The sequence below is a fragment of the Paroedura picta genome, chromosome 5 (genome assembly GCF_049243985.1).
Source record: "Paroedura picta isolate Pp20150507F chromosome 5, Ppicta_v3.0, whole genome shotgun sequence".
In the NCBI taxonomy this organism is placed as follows: Eukaryota; Metazoa; Chordata; class Lepidosauria; order Squamata; family Gekkonidae; genus Paroedura; species Paroedura picta.
Window position 1 is genome coordinate 106,189,182 of NC_135373.1, and position 27,041 is coordinate 106,216,222.

Genomic DNA, 27,041 nt, shown 5'->3' on the forward strand with positions numbered 1-27,041 from the left:
GCGATTAGGCCACAGGACTACAAACGCGTTCCCCACTCCCATGCCCTTCCCCAAAACTACGCGCTGCTTGGGAGGGAAGGCTGAGCAAGCAGGCGCTCGCCCACCCCTCTCGCTGCTTGGCTGGCGCGCCTCCCGTTCGTTTGCGCGCGGCCGTCGGGAACGCGGAGAGAGACCTGGCCGGGAGCCAATGGCAGCCTGTCTGTTGCATCAGACGCCAGGCTCTGCTGCTGCTGCCGCCGCCGCTCGCGGGCTCTCTGCTGGGCACCGAGGAGCCGGGCTCCGCCGCGCAATCTTGCCTTTCCTGCCCATCGGTCCGGCCCTGCGCAGCCAGATCTCCCCCTCGCGCCCAGAATGCTCGGGAGAACCAACCATTTGCTGAGGCAATTCTCCAACACGGCCACGGTGAGTCCGTGACAGGGAGCCGGAGGGATGGAGGGAGGGATGGAGGGATGGATAGGTGCGTGCGTGCATGTATGTATGCCGGCCCCCATTGCAGCAAGACCGCGATGTTAACGTGTTGTTCCGTTTTATTTTTGCGCTTGGCCAGAAAAGATATGCAGGATGGGTGCAGGATGGATGGGGAGGACCGTCCCTGGAGCTTTGGCAGCAGGATTTAAAAAAGCCAACAACTTGTCACATGAATTTGGGCAGAGGTGCTCGGTCAAGCGCTAGCATTCCCAGGAGTTCCTTTTTTTTCTGCCTGATGCTCCTGTTTTTCAAAGGGCAACACCCTGAGCTGTAATGCTTGGCCAGAGAGCATTTACCAAATGCTGCCTTTGCGTGTGGGCAATATTTACCTGTATCAGCCTGTCTGCTACGGACAGGTCATTCTTTTTGGGTCCGTGGACAAGAGATTCTCTGTGGAGATGTGTGAATGCATGCAGCAAATCGCTCACTTGCTTCTTGACTTTTGTGCACATCTGCCTTCTTGGCTGTGATGGGAATAATTTCCCTTAGGTTGCTCCAAGTGCAGGGATTTTTTTAAAGCATGGGAAAATGCAACACTTGAGAGCACGTTCATTGCTATGTTTTATGTATCAATCATATTAGTAACCTAGCCCTGTGCCGAGGTTTAGGCTGAGGGATAGCGACTGGACAAAAGTCATATTATTCCTGCATGGGTGAGGGTTTGAAGGGCACTTTGCCAAGACCAAGCCTCCACTACACAAAACAGGCGATTACTGTACGTTTGGGATTGAATATGTTTGCAGAAGTGATGTGTGAGCATGCAGCAGCATGCACCATAACTTCTACCTTAAGCTCACATCATTTAGTTGTCGAGGATTTTAAACATTTTTTTAGGTTAAGCACTCTCCTGTGACGTGATGCAAAGTGATACATAAAAGATCATATCAAGTCGGTTTTATTTCTTCCAGTAATGAAGTGATCCCTCCAGGGGTAGTCAAACTGCGGCCCTCCAGATGTCCATGGACTACAATTCCCATGAACCAGAGAATGCTGGCAGGGGCTCATGGGAATTGTAGTCCATGGACATCTTGGGGGCCGCAGTTTGACTACCCCTGTGGCACAAAGTCCTATCAAATCACAGGCAACGAATGGCAACCCTATAGTGCTTTCATGGCAAGAAACAAACAGAGGTGGTTGGCCTCTGCATACCAACCCCGAACTTCTTGGGGGCTGCCTAGCCAAGTGCTAACCAAGACTGACCCTACTGAGCGTGCAAGATCCAATGAGATCAGCCCAGCCTGGACCCTTGACGTTAGGGTGCTTTCAGCCTGCAGCAGGGCTACTTAAAGGATATCGTGCTCTTGTCAATGAAAAAGTCTCTTGAGGTGGTAAAGTTGCATTCCTTTTCCAGGTGTTGTGCAGAAAGCCCCATCCATATACTTATACCATACAAAAGTTAGGACAAACTAAGCAATGAAATAACCGTTGCTTTCGTGAAGTTTAGATAGATTCCATATTTGGTTTGTGATTTATTTAGCATGTTTTTATCCCCTGCTTCCTTCGAAGAGCTTGGGGTAGCATATATGGCTCTACCTTTCTCCACAACAACCTTGTGAAGTTGAGAGGGAATGACTGGCCTGAGGTCAGCCTGTAAGTTCCATGGTGAGTGGGGATTGAAAGCCAGGTTTCCTGGGCCCTACTGCAAACACCACGCTTGCCCTGATAATGTTACTCAGTGTGCTGCCTACTGCCTGAATGAAAAATCCACACCATAGTAAAAAGGCTGAATCTGAGCCCCTTGGAGTTGCATCAGCAATGCTAACTATGAGACTGAATGGCTGGCGAGAGCACGTAGCGTCTGGGTGGGGAGGGGCTTGCTTCAGATTTCCTCTCAGAGCATATGGGAAAGCTGAAAGAAGACCCTGCAGAAATGGAAGCAGTTTTGCAGCTTCCTTGAAAACAAAGTAGTATGTGTGGGAAACTTGGGTGTGGGTGGGTGTGTACGTGGGAGACGAAGCCTAATTACAGTGCTGAAATGGAAGGTACTGATGGGCTGAATCTGGCTTGCACGTATTCTTTGGTCTCTAGGCATCCTTTTGCAATAGGGCAGGGTAGGCAGAGGTAGCTGGTTCCCAGGCCTGCCTTGGAAGAGAGTCTTCTAACTCATGTGGGCTAAGGCAAGGGTAGTCAATCTGTGGTCCTCCAGATATTCATGGACTACAATTCCCATGAGCCCCTGCCAGCATTTGCTGGCAGGGGCTCTTGGGAATTGTAGTCCATGGACATCTGGAGGACCACAGGTTGACTACCCCTGGGCTAAGGGATAAGGATGCTGTTCATCACAGGGAGTGAGGAATTAAACAGGAATCTAGGGGCACCTTGAAGACTAACAAAGTTTCAGGTGCTACTGGGCTCTTGATTTATTTTACAAATGTTTAGACAACTGCGTTTTGTGCTCTCTCTCTCTTTTTCTGTATATAGCCCAAATACCAGAGACTGTTTCCACACCCGCAAAAAAAGGCACAATGGCCATCTTAATGCTCTGCAGAAGTGCAAGCATGTCACACACAAAAATTGCAATTCAGGCACAGCTCTATATGCACTCCCTGTTTGTTCTGCAGTTTGCGAATGCTAGTAAAACCAAATTCCGTTCCATCCTCTGGAGGGAGGCTGGTCATCTGTACTCGCTAAATAAAACTGAAGGACATTCCTTAAGGCTCTTTTTATGATGTGTATTTGATAACTGTGTAGCCAGCCAGCCACTGTGCAACAGGTCAGTAATCAAACAATTTGCCCATATATATACCTCCTCTGATTATTATCACTAGCATACATGGGTTAAGCCAGCTATAAACCGCCCTGAGCCCTCGGGGAGGGCGGTATATAAATATAATAATAATAATAAATAAATAAATAAATAAATATATGCACGCCACCTGGTTTCAAGACTTTCCCAAGTTTGCTCCTGTGTGGATGTGATGGGGAAGAGGAAAAGTGAAATGGCATAGTCTGATCTTGTCAGATCTCAGAAACTAAGCAAGGTTGGAACTTGGGTGAGAGACAATGAAGGAAGACTCTGCAGAGGAAGGCAAATATAAACCACCTGTGTTTCTCATGTGCCTTGGAAGCCCTTAGCTGGAGTCACCATAAATCAACCGCAAATTTATTGCATTTTACACACACATACGGATGTAATGCTGTAGCAAAAGTTGTATGGTGACCTGTGAGATCACACAGATATATATTTGGCCACCAGAACTAAACAAAGCCTTGCAGCAGAATAGACAGCTGTGTGAATGTCATATATAATAGGGTACACTACTCTCTTATACTCCATCTGCACAAAGTCCTTGTGGTTGTTAAGGAACTTGAAGACATCGTTTCACATGTGCAATGAAAGTTTTGTGCCTTCGAGATGCACACTGTCACTTTTCTGTTAACAACCGTAGTATGAAGGGAGAAGTGGCATTGTCTTTCTCCCTTTTGCTATTTTCTCATCCAAAACCTGCTCCGTAGATCCACTATTCATTGATCCATCCCAGTTTGGTGAGAAGCTATAACTGACATGGAGTAGTGGAAAAACCCAGGTTCATACATTCCCTCTGCTTTGAAGCTTGCTGGATGGCCTGGGGATGGTCACTCTTGTACGCTAACCTCTTTCGCAGGGTTGTTGAATGAAAGATGCCACACTGATAGAAGTTAGGAAGGGTGGGATAAATGTTTAATAAACACAATTCATAAAGTGTATGCATGTGGAGTTTTAGAGAAGAGCAAACCAACTATGTCATTGGAAGGCAAGATATTACGACTAAATCTCACTTTGGACACATCATGCGATCAGACTCGTTAGAAAACACGATCAAAGCCGATACAGGGACGACCATGAACCAACTGAAAGAAGCAGTCAGAGACAGAGACGAATGGAGAAAACTTTCCTATAGAATTGCTGAGGGTCATACACAACTGAACGGATAACATCATCATCGTGCATGTGGCAAAAAGTCATGGACAATTAAGCAGACACTAGGCTGAATCCAGCCCTTTTCTACTGGTGAAAATCAGTAACGAGGTCTCCTTTGACCACCCCAAAAGGCTATGCTGGGGGTCATGGGACCGGAATGGGATTGAAGTTGTACTAAAGAAGAGACTCCATGGACAGTAAGCAAAAAGCACTGATTAGATCTAGTCCACTATGATAAAATGTTATGATCCCATTTCTTCCTGGGGAAATCCATGCTAATCAGCCTGTTTCAGGGGAGATTTGGTAGCTTCCATTAATCTGAAATGTGCTTTGCTTTTACTCTTGTTGACAGGCTTCTTACCAAAATAAACTAAAGCTTGCCTTAATAGGCCAGAGTCTTTTTGGACAAGAAGTCTACAAGCACTTGCAAAAAGAAGGACACAAAGTTGTGGGCGTGTTCACTGTCCCAGACAAAAATGGAAAGGCTGACCCTCTGGGTAAGTACTTGCATTGAACAGTGAGCATGATATTTATTGTGGGGACCTACCTAAGCCAGGATACTTCATGCTGATGCTTCTTTGCACAGGGCTAATGAGTCAGAGAATGCATTGCAGCTGTGTTTGTTGTGAAGCAGCCTCTGTTGCTTCACAGGCACCCAGATCACTTATCAGCCGTGAGCTGAATGAATTCCATCAGCCCATTACAGGCTGCTTCACCCGACATGGGATTACAATGAAAAATCAACAGAGTACATAAGGGCACAGTAGTCTTACCGATTTATTGTAGCATTGTCTTTTATGGAGCCACTTAGTTAAATTCGGATAGCAGTGTTAATCAAACTCTCTCCCATCACAACATAAGTTCCAAACCCTAGGACCTCTTCCGTATGCCAAGGTTGCCGTACTGGCTGGGAGGAGTGATGTCAGTGTGTGCAGATTCCGCATCATGGGCTTCTCCCACATGTCCCAAAGGTTCGGATTGTATTTGAGAACCATGTGGGAGAGGTCCTTGATGCAGCAGTTCCCATTACAAAGGTAGCATCAGCTTTCTCCTGCAGAGTCTTCCTTAGTAATATTAGAGGAACCACAGGGTGTCTGTTGTAGGGAGAGGAAAGGGAAGGTGACTGTAAGCCACTTTGAGACTTCTTTGGGTAGAGAAAAGCGGCATATAAGATCTTGATCTTCTTCTTCATTTATTTGAGTAGTGTATTTATACCATCTTCTTCCCCAGTTGGAACCCAATGTGGCTTATATAAGTCTCCTCCATTTTATTCTCACTACAACTTTGTGAGGTAGGCTTGGATGAGTATATGACTGGCTCAAGGTTACCTAGAAAGCCTTCACAGCAGAACCTGTATTACTACTACTACTACTACTACTACTACTACTACTACTACTACTACTACTACTACTATCTATTGCCTGCCATTCCCCGAAGGCTCGTGGCAGGTTACAGACATCTGGATAAAACCCCAATAAAACCCCTTAAAACAGACATAAAAACAAATACAAAATACAGTCAAAACCCCAATGGGAATGGAGATGTGGTGGCAAAACTCATCCCAGTGCTAATAATGCTCCCTATAATACATCCTGGAGGGGAAAGGTGACAGAGGGTACAGGTGGAATTCCCTACCGCCACTCCCATAGGGGGGCCACGATCTTCCTTTCCGCTTGGCCTCAACCAGAGACCTTGCGGAAGAGCTCCATTTTGCAGGCCCTGCAGAACACCAAGAGTTCCCACAGGGCCTGCTGCTTCTCCAGGAGTTCATTCCACCAGGTCGGGACCCGAGTTCAGACCCGAGTCTCTTGAATCGTAGCTTAGTACTCGAACCACTAGTATGCTCTTACATGTTTTCCGTGTATGCATATTGCTCTTCATTTTGTATCAGTGAACAATAATATTTACCTTCCCCCTGCCCCCAGCATCGGCTGCAGAAAAAGATGGAACTCCTGTATTTAAGCTTCCAAAGTGGAGAGTGAAAGGCAAACCAATCCCAGAAGTAATTGAAGCCTATAAATCTGTTGGAGCAGAGCTGAACGTACTTCCCTTCTGCACTCAATTCATTCCCATGGATGTTATTGACAGTCCAAAGCATGGCTCCATTATTTACCATCCATCCATCCTTCCCCGTCATCGAGGAGCATCTGCAATCAACTGGTGAGTAAACAAGGCCTAGCTGAACAGATATTAAAATGATGGATGGAGGAGAGAGGGAGTCAGAAGGATGTCAGGGGAGGCATAAGAGATTAACGTCCCCGGAGGAGCAGAACCATATAGTACTGCACAGCAGAAACATTGCAGAGCTAAGGGGTAAGCAAGGCATTCACTGTGGCTAATATATACACCTGAGTTATAGCTACCAACCACATACTATTTGTTTCCTGGCCCATTGCAGAGGGCTGACCTTGTAAGGATCTAAAAGGACCCGATGGACTGCTCAGGTCCAGCAACCATCCAGAGGATTGCTTCATTTGGTGTGGTGAGGACTCACAAGAGGATCTTATGAGTGGCTAATCCCTAGCCCGCAGATTTCAATCTCCAAGGAGCTGTGGACAGCCTCTTTATTGATGGTCCGCATATTTTCTCTGGGCTTGGAAGCCATCCATTGTTTTTTACTAGCCAGCTGAAAGATCCAGTGCCATCACTATAGCTAGAATAACAGGACTGACTATGTAAATAAAGAAAATTCATTAAAAATTTATTTTATGTATTTATACACGCAAGAATTGGACTTCTTATATGCTAACAACCCCTCTCTGTCAAGCCTACTTCATAGGGTTCTTGTGAAGATAAAAAAGGAGAACGATGCCACTAATTTGAGTCCCTTGTATTCCAAACTAGTAGAATTCACTCTGGTTAAAAGACAAACACAAAAACCACTGAAACCCTCTTGGCCATGAGGGTTGTCATCAAAAGTTAGCGGTGATCGTGATATCAGTTTTGGAAAATAACTTCTCTGCTAGTCACCATAAAATCAGGGGCAAAATGTGGTGCTCTTTATTCAGAATGACTGGAAGCTATCTGGAACCCTAAGAAATAGATCATAAAAGCCTGGGATCCTGAGATATAGAGAATGACAGGCTTCCCTCACTTTACAGAAGGGTTGGTGGGGCATGTTTTATTCTCATAGCTTCTTCCCTTCCTCTGTCTCTCTACGCACTTGCTCTGCCTCCGGAATGGCAAACAAAGGGGAAAGTGACTTATAGATTTTACCCATTCTGACTCCTTTTTGTATTGTTGCATATATACAGCACATGACGCCTATTTGGAAATGTATTCCCATGACTTCAGTGTGTCTTACTTTAGATATGCACATGATTGCAGCCCTAAAGCTCACAGTCCTATACGTCATGGTGCAGAAGTTACACAAATTGATGAATAAATTATTTCTATTTCACTTTCTTCTTGCATAAGGCCATCCACATACCTGTCTTGTGGCCGATAAAGAAAAATGCTGATATTCCTTACTATTTCTAACTTTTTGATTTGATCTTATTCATGTTCCTTTACTTGTTATCAGGACATTAATTCAAGGAGACAAAAAAGCAGGATTTTCTATTTTCTGGGCAGATGATGGTCTGGATACTGGCCCAATTCTCCTGCAGCGGGAATGTGTCGTTGGCCCGAATGATACCGTGGATGACCTATATAATCGGTTTCTTTTCCCAGAAGGAATAAAGGCTATGGTAAGGAGGTTTGGGTTACCTGCAAGCAACACTGGCTCGTTCTTGTAATGACAGCTGGCTGGATTTTACCCTACAGAAGACAACAAAAACAAACCACAGAACAGATTGGCACCACAGTTCTTGCTAATTCTGCAATGTTTTAAAATTCTTATTTATGGTTCAACTTATATCCCACCACTCCCACATTTTATGTCCCACAATTTACATCCTGCAACTCCCCAGTTTAGTTAGGAAATGGGACACTGGTCTACTTTACAGATTTTTTTCGAGCAATTCCTGCCTCATCCCAAATGTTTGAAAAATATCTGTAAAGTAGACCAGTGTCCCATTTCCTAACTAGGCAGGGCTGTCATGTGGTCAGGGGAGCAACAATCTGTGAGAACAGATTGGTGCAGGAGCTGTTCAGAAGATTCAGTAACTGGAGTGGAAAGCAAGGGCCTGCAAAGTGTGACAGTCTTTGAGAAACTGAAAGCAGTGGCTTGATGACCCTTTCTGTTATTTGAGTGATAGCTTTGATTTGGCCCAGACTGAGAGTTCAGCTCCTTCCACCCAAGTAAGACTGGGTAGCCAGATATCCTGAGCTCCCAGGTGTGCACTCCCGCACCTCGTTCTAGCTTTCCTCTTTTGTTTAGGTGAGAAGCACTGCAGGACTTTTGAGGCAGATGGGTGTAATTTGGAGCTTCTGGTTCTCCATCTCCACCAGCTCTCTAGACTGTCCCTTTGAGTAGTAGCGTTAAGGCTTCCCTCAGGGAATCCAGCTGTACCTGGGCCTCAAGTTTGCATGGAATATGGAGGCAATCCTTCTCCAAGGAGGAGAGTTTAACACTGAAGCAGGCAAGTCCTGACAGCCATTATTATCATAATTCTATTTCAAACGGTGGCCTGTGGCTGAAAGTCAGTGGTGTGCTCAGCTGATGCCTATGCTGTGAATTCACACCTGAACTGAGACCACTTGATGGTCATCACTCATGGACACCGGACCAGTACATGACATCAGCTACTGCCCTAGAACAATGTTGATGTGTTGGTCTCTGGGACTGCCATCAGAGCACATTGCCTGCCTTGAGTGTCTCACAGTGCAATCCTATGCAGATTTACACCCATCTAAGCTAATTGATTTCCATTGCATTGGTCTGGAATAACTGTGCAAAGAGTGCACAGTGGGCTTTCTGGATGATCTATTTCAAAAATGCTACCCAGGATAAAAATTAGTCTCTTGGAACAATCCACATTCCTTTTGTTGTTGCTGTTTAGGCAGAAGCCGTGCAGTTAATAGCTGATGGTAAAGCCCCTCGTGTCCCCCAGTCTGAAGAAGGGGCGACTTATGAAGGCATCCAGAAGAAAGAAAACGCAGAGGTAATGTTGGCAATGGTGCTGCTGCCAAAGGTGTGGCTCTGCCTTTGGATGCAGAGAGCCAAAAGAGGAAGATGTCGATAAACTTTATCAGGCTCTTCCTCCAAGGATCTCAGGGCGTCACACAACAATTCTCCCTTTCCCTTTTAAACCTTGCAACAATTCAGGGCAGTAAGTCAGGCTGAGAGTGTGTGGCAGTCCTACGATCATCCAGCAAGGTTCCATGGGAGAGTAGGGATTCCAATGTGAGTCTCCCAGATTCTAGTCTGACACACTAACCCAGGAGGCTCATCTATTGCACCTCATACGTTTTGCAGGGAGTAAACATAACTTTATTCTAAGGTTATTGAATGCCGTGGCATTGTAATTTAAAAAGAAACACACCCAAACAAGGGACGTTGCTGGTCTTCAAATTCAGTTCCAAATGCTTTTCATTGATGAACAGGAAAGTCTGCTCTTTCATAGTATTGTGTTTATGTTGTATTCGTGTTCCATGTATGTGTGATTTGGCTGTATTGCAATAGGTTGAAGACATTACTGCTATATGATATTTGACCTCTTCACCCATATGCTTGTGTGCATTCCAAGGAGGTGCAGAAAGGCTTCATAACAGCCCTTTATAATTAGAAACTAGCATGTCGCAGCTGTTCTTTTCCTACGGCAGCTAATGAAAAGTAGCCCATCCTCTGTCAGACCAGTCTACTTGGAAGTAAGTCCCATTTTATTCAGTGGGGCCTGCTTTCAGAAGAGCGTCCTCGAGTTTGCAGTGGTAATGGGATTTTTTTTAAAAATACAATTTTTCCTTCTATCATTCCTTTTGTAAATGTCATAATGGATATACTGCAAGGATATGATACGAGCTATTCAAGGCAATCTCCCACATTGTTGAATTAATGCTGATGCTTTAGTATTCTATGTCCTTTTAAAGGGTTTTGTAATACTTACATTTTTTGACATACTTGATTAGCAAAAGAAAGAATTAAGCATAGTTTATACACAAATTGACTGCTTCATTCATTGATTGGGTTCATCACAGCACTGATAAAGCTGTTCTGACCGAGAAGTAATATCAGGGCTCTCTCACCCTTACCTACCTCACAGGGTGTCTGTTGTGAAGAGAGGAAAGGGAAGATGATTGTGAGCCACTTTAACACTTCTGGTAGAGAAAAATGGCATATAAAAACCAACTCTTCTTCTCTTGGATTCTTAGATTTCTTGGGATCAACCAGCAGTAGCTTTACACAATTGGATCAGAGGGCATGATAAAGTACCTGGAGCTTGGTCACTGATTGATGGTCAGGTGAGCACTGTGTTGATAAAAATATGACTATGGGTCAGGAAAAAATGGTTGATTCCTAAGGAACCATTCTGTTGATATGTTTTTTGCCAGCATAAAAGAGCACCAGCAGAAGTCTCCTTGTATGGGAGATAATCATTAGCATAGAAATTGACTCAAGTGTTTAGTGACGTATGGGCATCATACAGCTAGATTGCTATAGGGTTGATTTGGTAGCAATGGAGTAAAAGAAGTTGTTGAACAAGAAATGTTAATACTTTTTGGCTTTGTCTCTTGAATCGAACATTGAACAAAAGGCATTCTTTTAGGTGAATTTGTTGGCTTTCACACATTTCCTTTGTATGACATGATTTAAAGAAGAAATAGTTCTCTCAAAGGGTCAGCTCATTAAAAGGTAAGAGCAGGTTTTTGTTTTGCCTCTCCCCAAGATTTGTCAATCCCTTAAAGAGAGAGACCACAATTAGCAATAGTATACAATGAATAATATAGCCCATTTTCCTTTAGTATTCATGATTTTTGAGAAAGGGTAATAAAGCCCATAGGAAGGGGCCATAGTTCACAAAAAAGGTTCCAGTTTCAGCATGTCTGGTTAATGGGATCAGGGAACAGGTGATGAGAAAGACCTCTACTTAAGACCCTGGAGAGCCACTGTGGCACCTTAAGGCTAGCAATCAACTTTTTTCATCCAACCCCCCCCCCCAAAAAAAAATAGAGTCCGGTGGCACCTTTGAGACCAACAAAGATTTATTCAAGGCATGAGTTTGTGTGTGCATGCACTCTTCCTCAGACTAGTCTCAAAAGCTCAGGCCTTGAATAAATCTTTGTTGGTCTAAACAGTGCTATTGGACTCTATTTTTGTTGTGCTAATTCAGACCAACACAGCCACCCACTTAAATCTACTCTTTTCATCCACTAAATCTATCTGTTTCTCTTTAAGAGGCCACAACTCTCTTTGTTGTTTTTCATCATTTCATACTGACATAAGAATAATAAAGTATTTAGAAATGTGACACCGTGTTATGTTGAGACAAGGGGCCAAGCATGTTGCATTCAGGAATACAATGGGCACTAGATTGGGTGTGTGTGTGGAAGAATTATATAAATGGCCTCTCCCTCCGCCCAGGAAAGGCTGCAGACTGGAGGCTCCTGGGAAGGGAACTCACTGGCAAGGGCAGCATTCATGCAGCAGGGATCTGCAGCCTCTGAGATTTGCTGGGAAGTGGAAGGCTGCTGGACAGACAGGCAAGCCAGTTGGAGGAGGATCTTAGGGAAGCAACAGCCATCCTGAGTGGGTGATAAGTGGCACTTAAACCATGAGAAACGCTCCTCCTCCAAGGCCTTACCAGAAATATATTATGTGGAACAGACGGGTCATAGCATTGTCTGTTCTGACTGGCTGCAACTCTCCAGGGCCTCAGCCAGAGGGACCTCTTTCCTAGCACCTAAGTTCCTTTAACGGCAGATGCTGGGGGTTGAACAAAGGACCTTTTGCATGAAAAGCTACCGCCACAGCTACAATTTCTCTATTGGACCTCTAAAGTGTAAAAGCGTTCAAAAAGGCATTTGTCATTTCTTCCTTGAGGGAAAAGTTGCCATCTTAATCACCGTTTATCATCATTTCATGGTTCATTCTGTTTTGGTTTTGTAGAAAGTTACTTTCTATGGGTCATCATTACTTGACGGCTCAGCACCCCCTGGTGAAGAACTGGCGATAGAAGGAGCCACCCAACCTGGACTTGTAACCAAGAATGGGCTTGTTCTTTTTGGCAATGACAGAAAAATGGTAGGCATTTGGGAAGCATGATACTAAATGAAAGATGTAACAGCAGACTTTGGAAAACATCGGGAGGAAAGTGGAATTGTATGTGAATTTTTATGCCAAACAAGTCCTAGCTTTGTGATAGCACTGAAAACAGATATTCTGATGCAACTGTTTAGAACGGGGTTTTTAATGGGGTTGAGATTATTGTCACCCGCCTCAAGCCTGCGGGGAGAGGCGGGAAAAAAATCAAATAATAATAATGATAATGATGATGATGATAATAGAAACAAAGTTCTGTTTCTTGTGTTTTCCACCTGGTCTTCAAGTTGTCTTTCAGGCCTAAGAAGAATTAAAGGTAAAGGTATCCCCTGTGCAAGCACCGGGTCATGTCTGACCCTTGGGGTGATGCCCTCTAATATTTTAATGGCAGACTCTGCGGGGTGGTTTGCCATTCCCTTCCCCAGTCATTACCGTTTACCCCCCAGCAAGCTGGGTACTCATTTTACCAACCTCGGAAGGATGGAAGGCTGAGTCAACCTTGAGCTGGCTGCTGGGATCGAACTCCCAGCCTCATGGGCAGTGCTTTCAGACTGCATGACTGCTGCCTTACCACTCTGCGCCACAAGAGGCTCTCTAAGAAGAATTACACCCTTCTAAACCCATTGACTTAGAAGGGGGTAACCCTTGTCAGGATTGCACTGTTATATGTATTTCTTTTGCTCTAGTTGCTGGTAAGAAATCTACAGTTTGAAGATGGAAGGATGATCCCAGCTTCTAAATATTTTTCTAGTGATGAGGTGTCCACCATAGATCTTACCGAAGAGGAGAAAAAGATGGCAGAAGAGATCAAGGTAGTTCTTCAAAATCTGAGAACCACAAAGATGTAACTTTATTTAAGTATGATGGCTGCTGTAGAGACAAATCCATCCAATATCACAAGTGCAAGATTATTGGAGTACATTGAAGTGGGTATATATTTATTTTTATACGATTTCTATGCCACCCTTCACAAAGGGATCAGGGTGACACAACAACAAACTGATTGCTTAAATATGCATGTAAATATCGGTCTCTCTCTCTGTGCTTGATTCAAAGGTGTAAGGTTTTAAAAACAGTAATTTTGGGGACAACCTGCATTTCTGGAGTTTGAAACAATTTAATGACATGCTTGAAATATATCAAAGTACACTAAAAGCAAAACAGTAAGCAAAAACTGCAATCAGAACAAATTTCAACAGCCAGGAGACTCCTGTGCCTAATCTGGATAGTGAAGGCCAGTCCTTCACCTAGTGGGTCAATGAGACTAGGAAAGGCCCAACTGTTATGGCCACCTTGACCAATGGATTTGCTTGTGTCATCACCTCACATATTTTCTCTTGCAGTCCATTTGGGAAGGAATTTTGAGCAATGTTCCTGCAATTGACGACTCTACTGACTTCTTTAAATCTGGAGCATCCTCTATGGATGTTGTTAGGTAAGTCATTCTTCTCTAATAGTCATGATCTAGCCCCCTCCTCTTCTACACAGGGAGCCAAGTGTCAAGGTGCTCCATATAGGACAGAATGTGACCCTCCCCCTCCCTGGGCACCTTATCCCAGCAAGCTGTTCAGGGCCCAGACATTTTTAGCAAGCTGAGGTCCTCTGACACACCACTTACAAGTATCATAACCAGCCATTTTACTCCCTGTGCAGTTTGTAGACCGAGGGAGCCACTGACCTAATTTTTGCTGGCTTCAGCATTGCCACTGCAGATGCTCAGGAGATGTGTTATAACTTTCAGACCAGTAGGAATTCAGATATCCCTAAGAATATAAGGACCATTGGGCCTTATATTACTGCCATCTATCTTTACTTGTCAAAATTAGCAACTTGAGAGTAGCTGGAGCTGCTTGTGAGTAGCATGAATCCCTCTTGTTTAACTGAACCACTGAATTGCTTTCCTGCTGACTTGCTGGCTTTCAAGCCACCAGGTCTGACTTCTCCACTTAAAAGGATATTGTTCCAAAACCCTTACTGAAGCAACTAGTGTTTGAGTGTGTTTTCCACATTGCAGCCCCATCTTGGAAGATTGCAGGAGATACAAAAAAAAATCACATAAAAATCCTCTTTTTCATTGTTTGTTGTGGGGAGAAGAAGGGGGAGACCATTCTGGGATTCCTTCCGGTAGTGAAAAGCAGGATGTAAAACCCAACTCTTCTTCTTATGCCTTAAGGATGATTGAAGAGATTAAGCAAAAGTGTGGTGGCCTTGAACTACAAAATGAAGATGTCTATATGGCGCCCAAGTTTGGAGATTTTATCCAAATGGTTGTCCGGAAATATCGAGGGGAAGATAAGGAAGAAGAACTAGTAATAGATTATGTAAGTTGATTTTTCACTTAACTCTGCTGCATGAAGAAATTGGGGATGGAGGAATTTTGTTTGCTGCATGGACCTTCTGGAGGGTTGTACTGCATTTCTGTGCCCTTTGCACACCACATTTGCCAGCCAGATTTATATCCATGGAGTCCAGACAACATAGAAGTTCCATGGCTTTAAATGAGGGACTGCCCCATTCCACATAAGCAGAAAAGGCTGAGAGAGTGCACATATGGAAGCAGAGTTAATCCCCACTTCCACATGATGCAGCCCCTGAGCCAGCCCCCTCTGGGGCCTGCTGCAAATTGGGCCCTCATTTGCTCCAGGCTAAGGGAATGCAGGAGAATCTGTGTTCCCTTAGCCTGCTGCAGGGGCCAACAGGGCCTGTCTTGCTGCAGGCCCATGAAGACAGGCAATCCTCCCTATCCTACAGTGACCCAGAGGGGGCAAAAAATGCCCAGGTCAGCTTTGCTACATAAATACAAATGAATGATTAAAAAAATGAGATTAAAGAATTTAATTAAGGTAAAGGTATCCCTTGTGCAAGCACCGGGTCATGTCTGACCCTTGGGGTGACGCCCTCTAGCGTTTTCATGGCAGACTCAATACGGGGTGGTTTGCCACTGATTGCAGATGGCCATATCCTCACAAACTCAAGACCTTAAATCTGAAGACCTTAAATCTTCAATTTCTGATCTGCATGCAGCTGGGAAGGGAAGAGTACATGAACAATGAAATATATCATGCTTCTGCTTATCACAAAAAAACAACAACCCCAAAGCTGTAATGTCTGAATGTAATCAAACACCCCTATCCTATATATTTCTTTAGTGGTGTGACAAGTCTTGTTCTCATGCCCCTAGGTATTTGGACAATCTTGTTGAAGACAGGTATAGTTTTTAATCAATTTTCAACACATTAGTGTGATCTGATAATCAAATTAAAACTTATGATTTCTTATGTTGTCAGGTTTCAAAAGATGTCAACAATATGACGGTAAAGATGCCATATCAGTGTTTTATCAACGGACAATTCATAGATGCCGAAGACGGCAAAACATATGACTCTATAAATCCAACAGATGGATCGGTAAGTCAATCACATGATGTACATTGTGCCTTCCGGTCCACAGAAGTCATTATTTGCAGCTCTGCTCTGCATGCCCCCATGTTCTGAACTCCGGGGAGGTGGGGGCAGGGCACCAGAGACAGGGCCTTCTTAGTGGTAGCACCTATACTATGTTTCTCCAGCAGAGGTAAACTGAGGTTGTCTAAATGGGATGAAGAATTTTCATAACAATGACTAAGAATTTGCTTTTGCTCAATCCCTGCGTCTGCCTTTAAGTCTTCTGGCAACTCTACCTGGTTGGGATTATCCATGAAAGCCAGGACAATAGACTTGGTTCTCAGCAATACTTCTGTATTTTCTTTAATGTCTTTAAAACTTGCCATAAATGGTAACTATAACAATGGAATGCCTGTAACCATATAAAGGTCCTTCTCAGAAAAAGTGTGTGTGTGTGGAGGGGGGGGGGTTGTTTCTTTCATGCTGGGACCCAGGTACTTTGACAGAGTGATCAGCAGGATACGGAAGGCTAAGAACCACTGCTAGAACTTCCCGCACACAGTGGCTGGCCTACATTCTTTTGGGTGCCCAATACAAGACAAGTCATTTAGACCCCCTTTAGTTCATTTTAGCTACCATCTTATTACTAGTGGTCTGTAGTTTTTGCAGGCTGTTTTGGTTAATGCTGTTGCAGGGGTTCTTTGATCATTTTATTATGTTTTAATAATAGGTTGGGTTTGGTCTTTGTTATTTGTCTTGGATTTTTATTATATGATCATTTGATCCTTTATACAGTAAACCAACAGGCTTGTAAGAATAGTGGTGGGATAAATGTCTTTTGAATGAATGCTACTCTATCCTACCTAGTTTATGCACAGGATTGAAACTGGAGGCAAGAAACCCTGTCTGCTGTTCTGGCACAATCTATTTCAATAGGTCAGGCTGCAAACTGAGTAATGTGCACTGATGAATGATGGGTTCTCTCCTTTGCCCCTCTCCCCACACAAGCCTTGTTTGGATCAATAAGTAAAGGGAGCAAACCTTAAAATGAAAGTAAAATATGAGCTAGTATCTCCCGATCTTCATGACAGGTGATTGCCCAGGTGTCTTTTGCTACAGTCAGTGATGTTGACAAAGCAGTTGCAGCTGCAAAGAATGCCTTTGAGCAAGGTGAATGGGGAAGAATGAATGCAAGAGAACGAGGGAGGTTAATGTACAGGTATGGCAAGATTAATGTTTGTATTCTATAAAATCAGATCTGCTCCATTGGAATGGAATCAGTTTTTTTCCTCCACAGTATATACTGTAAGCTCAATACTAATGTAATTGAATCAGAGTCTAGTAGCACCTTTAAGACCAACAAAGATTTATTCAAGGTGTGAGCTTTCGAGTGCAAACACTCTTCCTCAGACAATTAACTCCTTACATGAACGGTGGGAATATATAGCAAAAATTAATTCTGTTACATTAGTAAACTGTGTCACACATCCAAATACAGCCAATGATAATTCTTTGTCAAAACAGCCAATCAATCCCCTTGAAATTCACTGAAGGCTATTGTCACATCATGAAAAGGAAGACAAAACTCACGGGGAAAGACAGCAATGCTAGGAAAAGTTGTAGGAGAAGAGGATGGATTGACTCTGTAGTCATCTTACAAAAACTGAGCATGATAGAACTTTCTGGAGGACTTTAATCGATAGGGTCACCTTATGTTACTCAGTTTGATGGCTCATAACATACACATCTGCAGGCAGACATGCCATTTTACATTTTGTGTTCTGTGTCTGTTTTAAAGACTTGCAGATCTGATGGAGGAACACCAAGAGGAGCTAGCAACCATTGAAGCCCTCGACTCAGGAGCTGTTTACACTCTAGCTCTGAAGACCCACGTAGGGATGTCGGTGCAAACGTTCCGATACTTTGCAGGATGGTGTGATAAAATACAGGCAAGCTAATATTGGAGCTGGCATCAATCTTTAGGGAACAAAATGATAGTAAACTTTTGTATACTGAAGTACGTTCTGGATAACCAGTCTCAAGCACCTTATATGCCACTCATGTATGGCATGAACAACGAAATCCCTTCAAAAGGTATCATTTCAGGTGCAAGAAGATCACATTGTCAGAGCTGGCTCCTGCTGAGTTCACCAAAAGAGAGGATGATATATAAAAGGTAAAGGTAAAGGTATCCCCTGTGCAAGCACCGAGTCATGTCTGACCCTTGGGGTGATGCCCTCTAGCGTTTTCATGGCAGACTCAATATGGGGTGGTTTGCCAGTGCCTTCCCCAGTCATTACCGTTTACCCCCCAACAAGCTGGGTACTCATTTTACTGACCTCGGGAGGATGGAAGGCTGAGTCAACCCTGAGCCGGCTGCTGGGATCAAACTCCCAGCTTCATGAGCTGAGCTTTCAGACTGCATGACTGCTGCCTTACCACTCTGCGCCACAAGAGGCTCTATTAGGATGATATATAGACAGTGATAAACAGAACGTGTAGACTTTGCTAGCTACTCTGAACTGGGAGCTGATGTATAAGAACCAGGAATAGCACCTGGCTTGGACTGGTATGTGGCAGGTCCCTCTTTTGGACTGAGTGCCTCTACCGAGTGGCTGCCTCTTCACCTGACATCTATCAGATTGCGACTTTTATTGTGGTCTTCCGTCCTAGCACAAATTTCCCCGGAATTCAAATGGCAAATCTCTATGTATAAGTGTGTGTGATTCTTTTCTTGGTTCTTGTTTAGGGGACTACCATCCCAATTAACCATGCACGTCCAAATCATAATTTAACATTCACCAAGAAAGAACCTTTAGGGTAAGATTAATTATTTTTTGCTACTGGAAGTGGACTTGAACTAGTTGCAAAAGCTCCTCAGTCTATGTTTTGAAACCTAATATTGTTTCTATACTATCTTCTTTTCCCCCCTTCAAATTACAGTGTCTGCGCAATTGTCATTCCTTGGAATTATCCGCTGATGATGCTTGCATGGAAAAGTGCAGCATGTTTGGCTGCTGGCAACACCTTAGTTCTGAAACCAGCACAGGTAACATTCAGAAGGGCCAGTCATGACTTCAGACAGGATGTTGCTCTAAAACAGGGGTCAGCAATCTCTTGTCATTCAATACTGGAAATCATATATAGCATGCTGAGCAGACCAATGGTTCATCCATATATTAGATCTCTGTGTCAAGGGTAAAATGACATATAACAGATGCCTGTCCTGCACACTTTCCCTGCAGTATGGAATAAATTTACCGAAATATTTTGACAAGGCAATGATGCATCTAACAATATGGCAGGTCACACTCCCCTGCCCGATGCCTTCTTCCCATTTCCATCTTTTTCTAGTTTTGTTTATTAGCTCTCTCCACTCATTCTCATCATTTAAAAAATCTTCCCTTTTCAATTCATGTATGTCTCAGATGTTTAACTATTTTGTGCCACATGGGCCCATTATTTATAGCTGAGGTGGAATGAACTGGGTTTAGGAAAGTTCCTGCTCTTTCATAAAAGAACTGGGCTTTTTCCCCATGATTATCTAAAACAGTAAAAGTAATTTATTTATTTATTTATTTTATTTTATTTATTTTATTTATTTAGATTTATATACCGCCCTCCCCAAAGGCTCAGGGCGGTTTACATTCAAACTAGTCAACGATACATGAAACAGTCTTCGTTAAAAGTAATTTAGCATTTACACCTTAAAAACAAATTAAACTTGATGACATATTTAGTAGCAAGGACTGGACTGAAACAAGGACAGTGAAAGGTATTAGAGAATCACAGTGAAGTTGTAAAGCCAGAACCCTACCGCGTTGAAATGTTTTACTACATATACTCCATCAACCTGGTTTTTCTATGCATTTTTTACTTAGGTCACTCCTCTGACTGCCTTGAAGTTTGCAGAGCTCTCAGTCAAAGCAGGATTTCCCAAGGGTGTTATAAATATTCTACCTGGTTCAGGTAAAAACAGTGATGTAAATGAGAGATTTCCTGTTGAAAGCCTAGCTTGGGTGGAGTGGAGTGTGATACAGTTAAACAACTAGACAGTCCCAAACTACATGAAGATTCATTCTGCTTCACTTTGCATATTTCATCTAGGTGGTTTAGTAGGACAACGCTTGTCTGAACACCCAGACATTCGTAAACTTGGATTTACTGGCTCAACACCAATTGGGAAACAGATCATGAAGAGGTGAAGTGTTTTCAGGATTCTTACCATTTTCAAATGTTCATATTTGCAGGGCTCCCATGCTCCAAACTGCATGACTCCTACTATGCGTGAGAATCTCCCCCCCCCCCACCATTTGGGGGATCCTGCCCCAAATGCCTGTAGTTACACACACTTTTGGGAGCACTCTCAGGAGCCTGCAATGAGGGCTTCTTCCACCATTAGCACAAAGCACAATCAACATGAGCCTATTTCCGTGAATGGGCTTTACCCTCTTATTGCGTGGGGAAGGGATGTATGAATGAGGCCAGGTTTCATTGATTTTTTTAATATTCCATTTGGGCTGAGGGCACACATAGCTCTCTCCCCCGTTTCTTTATTTTAAAATTCTCACAACAGACCAGTGAAATAGGTAAGAAAGAGAAAGCATGACTGGCCCAAGGTCACCCTGTAAGCTTTTGTAGCCCATCTGGAAAGTCAAACTTCTTCACTCCAGTGTGAGCTGTGAAGACGAAGCAGGGCAACTAAATTTGAGAGGCCGAGCCCAGGTAAACTTAAGATGCCCATTGAAATATGCATAGTCATTTTAGTTATTTGACTCATTTGATATGTTCTGGGGGAGAGTGAGAGATTCAGGTTTTGGCAGGGCATCGTTTCCCCTGACTGGTTGTTAAGGAAAGGGCTGAAACTCTTTTTAGCTGTGCAGTCAGCAACCTGTTCATGACGCTGAAACTCTTTTTAGCTGTGCAGTCAGCAACCTGAAGAAGGTTTCCTTGGAACTGGGTGGAAAATCTCCACTGATTATATTCAGTGACTGTGAACTTGACAAAGCTGTGAGGATGGTAAGTCTGCTTTTAGATAAACTACTTGATATTAATTATGCATTATGTCAATGCTTCAGACCATGGTGACTTTAGGTCATAGTGCTCTTTTGCACCTTTAAACTACTGAGGGCAGCAGAAGCTCCTTGAGAGCCATCATGCATTGCCTACATGCACTTCTTACATCATGCAAGGCGTTACTGTCCAGTACGTTCAGGTGCTCTGAAGCAACAGGACAAAGGGCGAGTCCAACAAAATGTAATTTTGGGTCTAGGTTTTTGTGTATATCTGAAAACATGTGCATGCACATGAAATATTCTTTGTTGGTCTTAAAAGGTGTCACTGGGTTCAAACTTTGCTCAGAGGTCTATAAAACCCACACAGCTCCATGGAAGAGTAAGATAGAACTGTGAACACTAATGCACATTAAGCTGCCTTATACTGAATCACAGCAACTATGGCTCTCCAGCGTCTCAAGAGGAGACCTTTCATATTACCTGCAAGCCTACTCCAGTACAGCCATAGCCTTCTCCAAGGAGGAAACCTAAGAGGCTCAGTAGACCTGTAGATCCAACATTGTGATACTTCTAGAACTGAGACCTACTAAAGACTTTGGGTCTGTGTAACAGCTAGATGCGAGTTGCAGGTTCTCCTTAATTGCCATGTGTGGGGTGCCTGATTCACACAGTGACTGTGGCATGCATGGAGAAGGAGTTTCAATCTTCCCTTCATTATCCTGACTTGAACCGATCTGGGGGTCTGGGAGGAAACCCACAGCATTATATCAGGCAGATTTTGGAGTGATAGGGACAGTTCTTCCCTCCACTCAGACATTCTGGTTAATAATGTGTTTCATATCATTCTCAGTATAGAGCAGTAGGGTCAATTAGTCATATTTGCAAGTATGGCAAATGCTTCAAGACAAACTAACAACAAAAGCCCCATATCATATAATCTTTTTTCTTCCAATGCAGGGCATGGGGGCTGTTTTCTTCAACAAAGGGGAGAACTGCATTGCGGCCGGGAGACTGTTTGTGGAAGAATCCATTCATGATGAATTTGTTAGGAGAGTGGTAAGGGGTTGATGCCATTAAGGATTAAAAATGGTTCTGCTTTAATACGCTAACACTGTGGTCTTAAAGTGCTGGCACTGGTGTTTCTGGATGTGTGGCAGCTGAGGCTAAGCCACTGATGTTCACTGCACATTTCAAGTTGTTCCACACCTGACTGGTGTGTTTAGTTCAGTCCTCTCTGACAGTGGCCATCCTGGAAGTCAAGGAGAGAAAGGTCTTTCTCCACAGCTATTTGAAAGCCTTTTAACTGGAGGGGCACTTGCGTGGACTGCAGCTGGCTTTCCCTGTCCTGTCAAAGACGGGGGAAATTATCTGCTATGAGGAAGGGTTCACTGTGAACGAGTCTGTTAATAACCATTAAGGTATCATGACAGCTCAAGCTGTAGTTAGAAGGGAAAGGAATCCTGGAGCCAAAAACACACAGTCTGTTGTACAAAGATGGCCAGAATGGTGTAATGGTTGGGAGTGTTAATAACCACCTTGATCCACCAGGAAAAGAAGGATATGAAAGGTTTAGCAAATAAAAAAGACCAGGTTCCAAACATTGCTTGCCATGAAATTGATGGGGAGAGCTTGGGTCAGTCCTCTGTCTAGTTGCTGTGAGGACCAAATGGTGGAGGGAAATCACATTTGCTGCCCTGAGGCTCCTTGGAAGACTGGGGGGATAACAGTACGATGAAATAAATAATAATGCCTTCATGCTTCTGGAAAAGCAGAGCACCATGAAAACTCTCCTTTAGAAGCACAAGAGTTGGTTCTTATATGCCGCTTTTCCCTACCCGAAGAAGGCTCAAAGCGGCTTACAGTCGCCTTCCCATTCCTCTCCCCACAACAGACACCCTGTTATGGGAGTTCTATGACACAGAGGAACACCTTCCTCTTATCCACCAACAACCTTTAAACACCATGGCACACACTGCTGCTTTAGCTAGGATCATGGCATTGTCCCCCGAAAATCACCACCATCGTCTTCTACCATGTGATTCTCTCACACACACCATCTGTGGGTAACCTGTAGGTGGAAGAAACCAAAAAAATGAAAATCGGCGATCCACTGGACAGATCCACGGACCACGGGCCCCAGAACCATAAGGCTCATCTACTAAAACTGCTGGAATACTGTGAACTTGGGGTGAAAGAAGGTGCCACATTAGTGCATGGAGGAAGACAAGTATGCAGACCAGGTAAAACAAGGCCTAAAGTAGGCTTGTAGATGTTAAATAACACTGGGGAGAGTATTTCTTCCCGCAGGACCCCACAATTTAGGGCACTATGCTGGGAGGTGCGCCCCCCAAGCACCACTCTCTGTCCCTGAACATGGAGAAAAGACTGCAGCTATCGAAGGGATGTGCCTTGTTTCCCCATGCTGGCTAGGTAGTGAGCCAAGACCCCTTGATCAACGTTGCTGTCAGATCTAATAGAAACAGCAGCACTGACCCGCCTAGATCCAGCTTTCGCTGGGGGTAGTCTGTCAGGGTGAATAGAGCTATCTGTACCCCAAGGCCAGATTGGATACTAGATTGGAGCGGGTCAGGTGCTAATGTATCTTCCAAGAAACCCTGCAGCTGTCATGTTTTCATGTTCTGTTGGTGAAGATAGGGAACAGTTTTAGGTGGGACTTCAGGAATGATGGAAGCTAAAGAGAACCAAATCAAGTAACTATGCTGGAAATGTTCTTCTGTAACCTACAGTCTTCTGTAATAAAGCATGTGGGCTGTAAAAAGCTTGAGTATAAAACCAGACTTGCATTGGCCAAATTGCTCTGTACTTAGTGAGAGTAGAGTATCATTAGGATTCCTATGACAGAAACCAGTGCAGCGAGTTGTACCCTCCCTTAATCTCATATTTAGAACAGCAGCAGAAGGTTCCTATGGTACCTAGGGACTCCCACATTATAAAGCAATCGTACTTTGAATTAGCAAATGCAGTGCTTATGAGCTAACCAAAACATCTGCATTTGAATGCTTGGACATCCAAATCCTTTGAGTCGTCTAAGGGTAAAGATACAGGCAAGGCCCTCAATCAAATAACAGTAACCTTTTAAATCAACTATGCAAAATCCTTAGGCAAGTTATTCACAAGTTAACTTCTGGTATTGCAAATGACTTTTAATTTGGGGAAACAATGTCCATCACAGCACCACTGATCCTGCAAAAGTCCCTGAGATTTCAAAATTTGCATGATTCTCCATTGCCTTCTCTCCAACCAGGCTTTTTCATGGAACCTACCATCCTGACAGATGTCGAAGACCATATGTACATTGCACAGGAAGAATCGTTTGGCCCTGTAATGGTCATTTCCAAGTTCAAAGATGGGTATGTCCTGCTGTAGTCACCTGTTCAAGTACTGTTATTCTGTTGGTGCAAGGATTATGAATGCTGCTGATGAAAGCAGGTACATTTTTGGTTTTGGAAAGGTTGGGTTAATGCTACATTCACAGGACTCCTCTCTACAGGGAAATTAGTAACAGAAGAATGACACCAACTAAGCCTTGGCAAGTGGTAATAGAAGGCCACAAACTCAAATGGGGTATCATGGTCTAGATTAGGATCCACGGCCCTTCACCTAGCACAAATTATTCTCTCTCACTGCAGGGATGTTGATGGGGTGCTAGAACGAGCCAACAGAACAGAATACGGCTTGGCTTCGGGGGTCTTCACAAAAGACATAGGCAAAGCTCTGTACGTCAGCGACAAACTGGAAGCTGGAACGGTTTTTATTAACACCTATAACAAAACTGATGTGGCGGCCCCATTTGGTGGATTCAAACAGTCTGGCTTTGGAAAAGATTTAGGTAAGTAGCCATCCATAAAAACACAAAGCATTATAAAGTAATGGTTTGTTTTTTTAAAGCTAGGTATTAACTATTAAACACATACCCACAGTGATCCATGTGATGGTCACTTCAAGACTGGATTACTGTAACTTGCTCTAGGCAGGTCTACTCTTGACCCTAATCCAGAAGTTACACCAGAAGTCCATGGAAGGCCCATCTTAGACCAATACTGGGACAGTTGCATTGGTTTCCAGTGGAATTCTGGGTTCGCTTGAACATAGGCAGTCTGTGCCCAGTGTATCTAAGGGACTGCCTGTCTGAATACGTCCTCTTGGAGGGCACTTTGCTCAGCAACTGTAAATTGTCTGTAGTCCCTGGCCCCCCAAAAGTCCAACTGGCCTCAACCAGAAGGAGGGCTTTCTCAGTTCCTGCCTGGTGGAATGAACTCCCAGAGAACATCAGGGCCCTAATGGAACTAGCACAGTTCCACAGGGCCTGCAAGACAGAGCTCTTCCGCCAGGCTTATGGCTGAGGCTACTTCAGACATGCAAAGAAGCTAAGCACCAATGGGCCTCCCCTGCTGCAATACTGACAGCTCTGCATTCCCGCTCATACAAGTACCTTAAACTAAACCATCTAGCCAATGAGACCTCGCATACAATTTTAGTATCATTAGTAATGTTTGGTTGATTTGAACTGTTTGTTTTTAACTGATTGACTTTATTTACAAGTGCTGTAAACCGCCCCAAGATGACAGGTTTGATAGGGGCAGTTTATAAATGTAATAATATGGTCCCAAGTGAGTTTGCAGTTAAGTTGTTCGTATGATTGATCTGTTTCCTAACTGCATCCAGTAATCCAGGATAGATGAACACAGATCAAAAGCGGTGGAAAGGACAGCTTGATGCCCCCCCCCCATCTTTTCCTGAACTGAGCAGGACCCTACAATTCAGCACATGAAACGAGTGCAATGTATCCCAGGGTTCTCTGTAATACAAGGTCCCCGCAGATAGAAAATCTGAAAGCCTGTGTTCTACTGTTCGTTTTTTATACAGCAGTAAATTCAATTGCAACAAAATAGGAAGGGAATGGTGAAGAAATACCATTCACTTCTGGAATCTAGTGGAAGAGGTTACAGAGAAATGCCGCTCCCATTACAAACCAGAAACACTCTGAACTCAATTTATATGTCTAAAGAAAAATAAGTGAAGAAACGTTGGAGTAGATTTCCTAATTGGGAGGGGTTTTTTTGTCAACTCTGTAAACACAGAAATTGAACCAAACTCTTGCGGCCTACAGTTCTTTAACACTTTGGTTTCTTTCAGGTGAAGAAGCACTTCACGAGTACCTCAGAACAAAAGCAGTAACAGTAGAATATTAATTACAAAAGCAATTCCCTTTGCTGATAAATTCGACTGGAATTTCCTCAAGCACAAGGCAGAAAGGCAGACAAAACTGTTAAGAGACATTTCTCGGCATTATAAAAACCAGAACCTCGTCCCACTGAGCCAGGGAAGAATATCTGCATTCCTTACAGGAGTTAGACATTTGCTCTTCAGTTATATCATTTGTTGCCAAACACTGTATTACCTGCATCCACTAGTAAAATCTGATATTTTGGTAGGAACGCTCAGGTGAGTCACAGGCTTTTCCATGAAATAATCCACTTTCAGCTATAGCCCCTTTGTCTTGGCTCTATTATCCACTACAGTTAACTGGAATGCTCATTTACAAGGCTACTGAACATCCAGTGATGGACTCAAATCCATGTAACAGTACTCAAGTTTTCAGCTTCCTAAGTAAAAAGCAGCGTGTCAGATTGCTTGTTCTGTCCAACGGATTTCTTGACAAGTTTCTAAAACTGTGCGTTACACCAGCATTAAGCTTCTTTGGTTCTGTGATACAAATGCAGCATATCTTAAGCAGCATAGAAAGCCATGTGGCTATAAACATTGTAAATAAGTTCAAAGAAGTGCCCTTAATAGGATATACAGAGCTCGACATCTGTGTTAAACTATGCATATAAAAGCTATAGCAAAACTTTTATAATCTGTTTGCCAATAAAGAACATGTAATCAACTGAGTTGAGAATGCAAATCACATTAAATCGTGCGTGCTTTACAATCGTGAAAGAAGTATTTCTTCATTGCATGCTGCTGCCCAACCTCTGCTTTTGTTTGGCAAAGAAGAGAGAGGGAAAAGAAAAACGTTGTACTATTACAGTGTACTATTGGCAGCCTTGTCCACCTTTCCAGAACTACAAGAGATAGCTGGAAAAATCCTACATTGTTTCTGCTGGATA

At 43.5% G+C, this 27,041-nt stretch overlaps 1 protein-coding gene across 1 annotated transcript; it reads left to right on the forward strand.

The window, feature by feature from the left end:
• The first annotated feature begins 157 nt into the window (after positions 1–157).
• On the forward strand, positions 158–26,874 carry ALDH1L2 (aldehyde dehydrogenase 1 family member L2). Its single transcript, XM_077339719.1, has 23 exons — positions 158–402; positions 4,722–4,866; positions 6,295–6,529; positions 7,893–8,058; positions 9,313–9,414; positions 10,622–10,711; positions 12,357–12,491; positions 13,196–13,321; positions 13,853–13,944; positions 14,683–14,830; positions 15,797–15,916; positions 16,984–17,111; positions 17,691–17,841; positions 18,642–18,712; positions 18,836–18,941; positions 19,774–19,861; positions 20,000–20,093; positions 20,812–20,911; positions 21,865–21,963; positions 22,982–23,147; positions 24,173–24,278; positions 24,558–24,757; positions 26,065–26,874. Exons 1-23 carry the CDS (start codon positions 352–354, stop codon positions 26,118–26,120), a joined length of 2,775 nt encoding a protein of 924 aa, XP_077195834.1. The 5' UTR covers positions 158–351; the 3' UTR covers positions 26,121–26,874.
• Positions 26,875–27,041: the final 167 nt, after the last annotated feature.